This window comes from Histoplasma capsulatum, genomic scaffold, assembly GCF_000149585.1.
Source record: "Histoplasma capsulatum NAm1 scaffold_8 genomic scaffold, whole genome shotgun sequence".
In the NCBI taxonomy this organism is placed as follows: Eukaryota; Fungi; Ascomycota; class Eurotiomycetes; order Onygenales; family Ajellomycetaceae; genus Histoplasma; species Histoplasma mississippiense.
Window position 1 is genome coordinate 1,359,253 of NW_001813975.1, and position 1,862 is coordinate 1,361,114.

The window sequence follows — 1,862 nt, forward strand, 5'->3', positions numbered from 1 at the left end:
TCAAAGAAGTTGCAACAACACAAAATCCGACCCCAAATTAGAAAAACGCAACCACGCAACCAAAACTTCGAATGTCGCAATAAAAATCGCATGGGAAGATACAGTGTACTTTGCTTGATCAATTGGTGTATTCTTTTAAAATAAAAAAAATCGTTGTTAGTGATGATGGTGATGATCTCGTTAGGATACGATTTGTGGTGTAAAGGTTAAAGGAAAGGGGTTCAGGGGTTGTGCCTAAATCATGATTGGACCGCGATAACACCGAAACTGGAACAACGTTTTTCCCGAGTCAGCAACGCTTCGGAATTAACCCGAACAATTAATTCGGTCCTATCCTGCGAACTTTATACAATATCAACCACGCAGCACATATTACGAACTTCGCACAATAAGAAGCCCTGGGGACCAGGCCTTTGAAGAAGGGAGATAATTGTAATAGGAGCAACGGAGATATCTATATTAGGAAATAGATACGTGGCGATAGATACGTGGCGATAGATACGTGGCGATGGCAATATTATCTATATAATGCTCGCTGATATCCGTGGATTTTAGGAGATCAGCGATTAGCTTTGAACAATAGAGATTGCTACCTTTCTAATATCCTTTGTGCGTACTTCACACTACTCTTGTAATTACTCTTGTAGCCCATCTCTTACAATAAACATCAATACTGTGATTAAACACAATACTTTGTTAAATGAAAGAATTGCACAGATGTAGATAATTCTTGGAAATCTGAGGAAAATTTGATGAACAGTCAGAAATACTTAGAACAGTTTAATAAAATCTATTAGAAATCAGTTAGTAAATGAAAATGAAGAAGGTGATGATGACTGCTGAATATATTTATTCCATTCAGAGATTAAAAAACAGATTCATCTCAGCTTGATCAGTGTCATTTAAGAAATTATCATCAAAGCAGATCTGTTTATTACTCTGAATTTTTTCAATTGATGAAGTATGATGTTTCAATGATGACTTGAGAGCTGCGACTGGTGATGTGATCACTGAAATCTCATCAGTCACTGTTTCAATTGAGATTTCATAGAAATTATATTGTTGAATTTTATGAATCTTTACTGTGAAGGATTTGACTGCAGCGGACACAGTATTTTGTAAAATGTTAACATTTGAAGTGTCAGCATCAATGACAATTAAATTCTCAGCTGCATTGATAGCTGTCTGAGTCAATTCAATGATGTCTGTTGACATCTAACATAAGTTATTTTATATTCTGCATAATATATATAAAATGATTACTTACTGGAATGCAAATGTGTTTCATCACTGAGCAGTGCTTGCATTTCTTGTGTCGACCCTCAGCAGGCTCACAGTGATGATGGGGAGATGTTGTTAAATGTTGAATACAATGACAGCAATATGCTGCTGTGTTTTTTTCTAACACTTCAATGAGACCGTCCGCTTCCTCATTTTCATCAGTGTTATTGAACAACTTAAGTAATGCATCAAGATTTTTGCTCAGTGAGGATGATGCTGATGTAATAGCAGAACGCGAGAATATGTTCTCTGAAATACTATTATGATCAAATACCACTCTCTGCTGTGACAACAGATCATCAGAGTTCATATAGAATTTTAGAACTTCATCTGTGTTTTCATAAACCTGCACATCAAATATAAACCTTGCAATGACAATTTGATACATGGCAAATCTCTCATTCAGAACTTTATTGAAGAGTAGCATTTCATGAAATTGATTGATCAAAAATTGACTGATTTTGTGAAAGTGCTCAGACATCTATAACCTGTTAGTATCTGCAACAAACTCAGTTGGAGAAACATACAGCAGCACAACTTCTATTCAATATGATGACACATAACAGTGTATCCATCTATCA

The 1,862-nt window shown here is 35.5% G+C and overlaps 1 protein-coding gene across 1 annotated transcript; it reads right to left on the bottom strand.

Annotated features, from left to right (window-relative positions):
- Window positions 1-858: 858 nt before the first annotated feature.
- HCAG_07365 (predicted protein) lies at window positions 859-1,307 on the bottom strand (the record flags this gene model as incomplete). Its single annotated transcript, XM_001537893.1, has 2 exons — window positions 859-1,205; window positions 1,268-1,307. 2 exons carry the CDS (start codon window positions 1,305-1,307, stop codon window positions 859-861), a joined length of 387 nt encoding a protein of 128 aa, XP_001537943.1.
- Window positions 1,308-1,862: the final 555 nt, after the last annotated feature.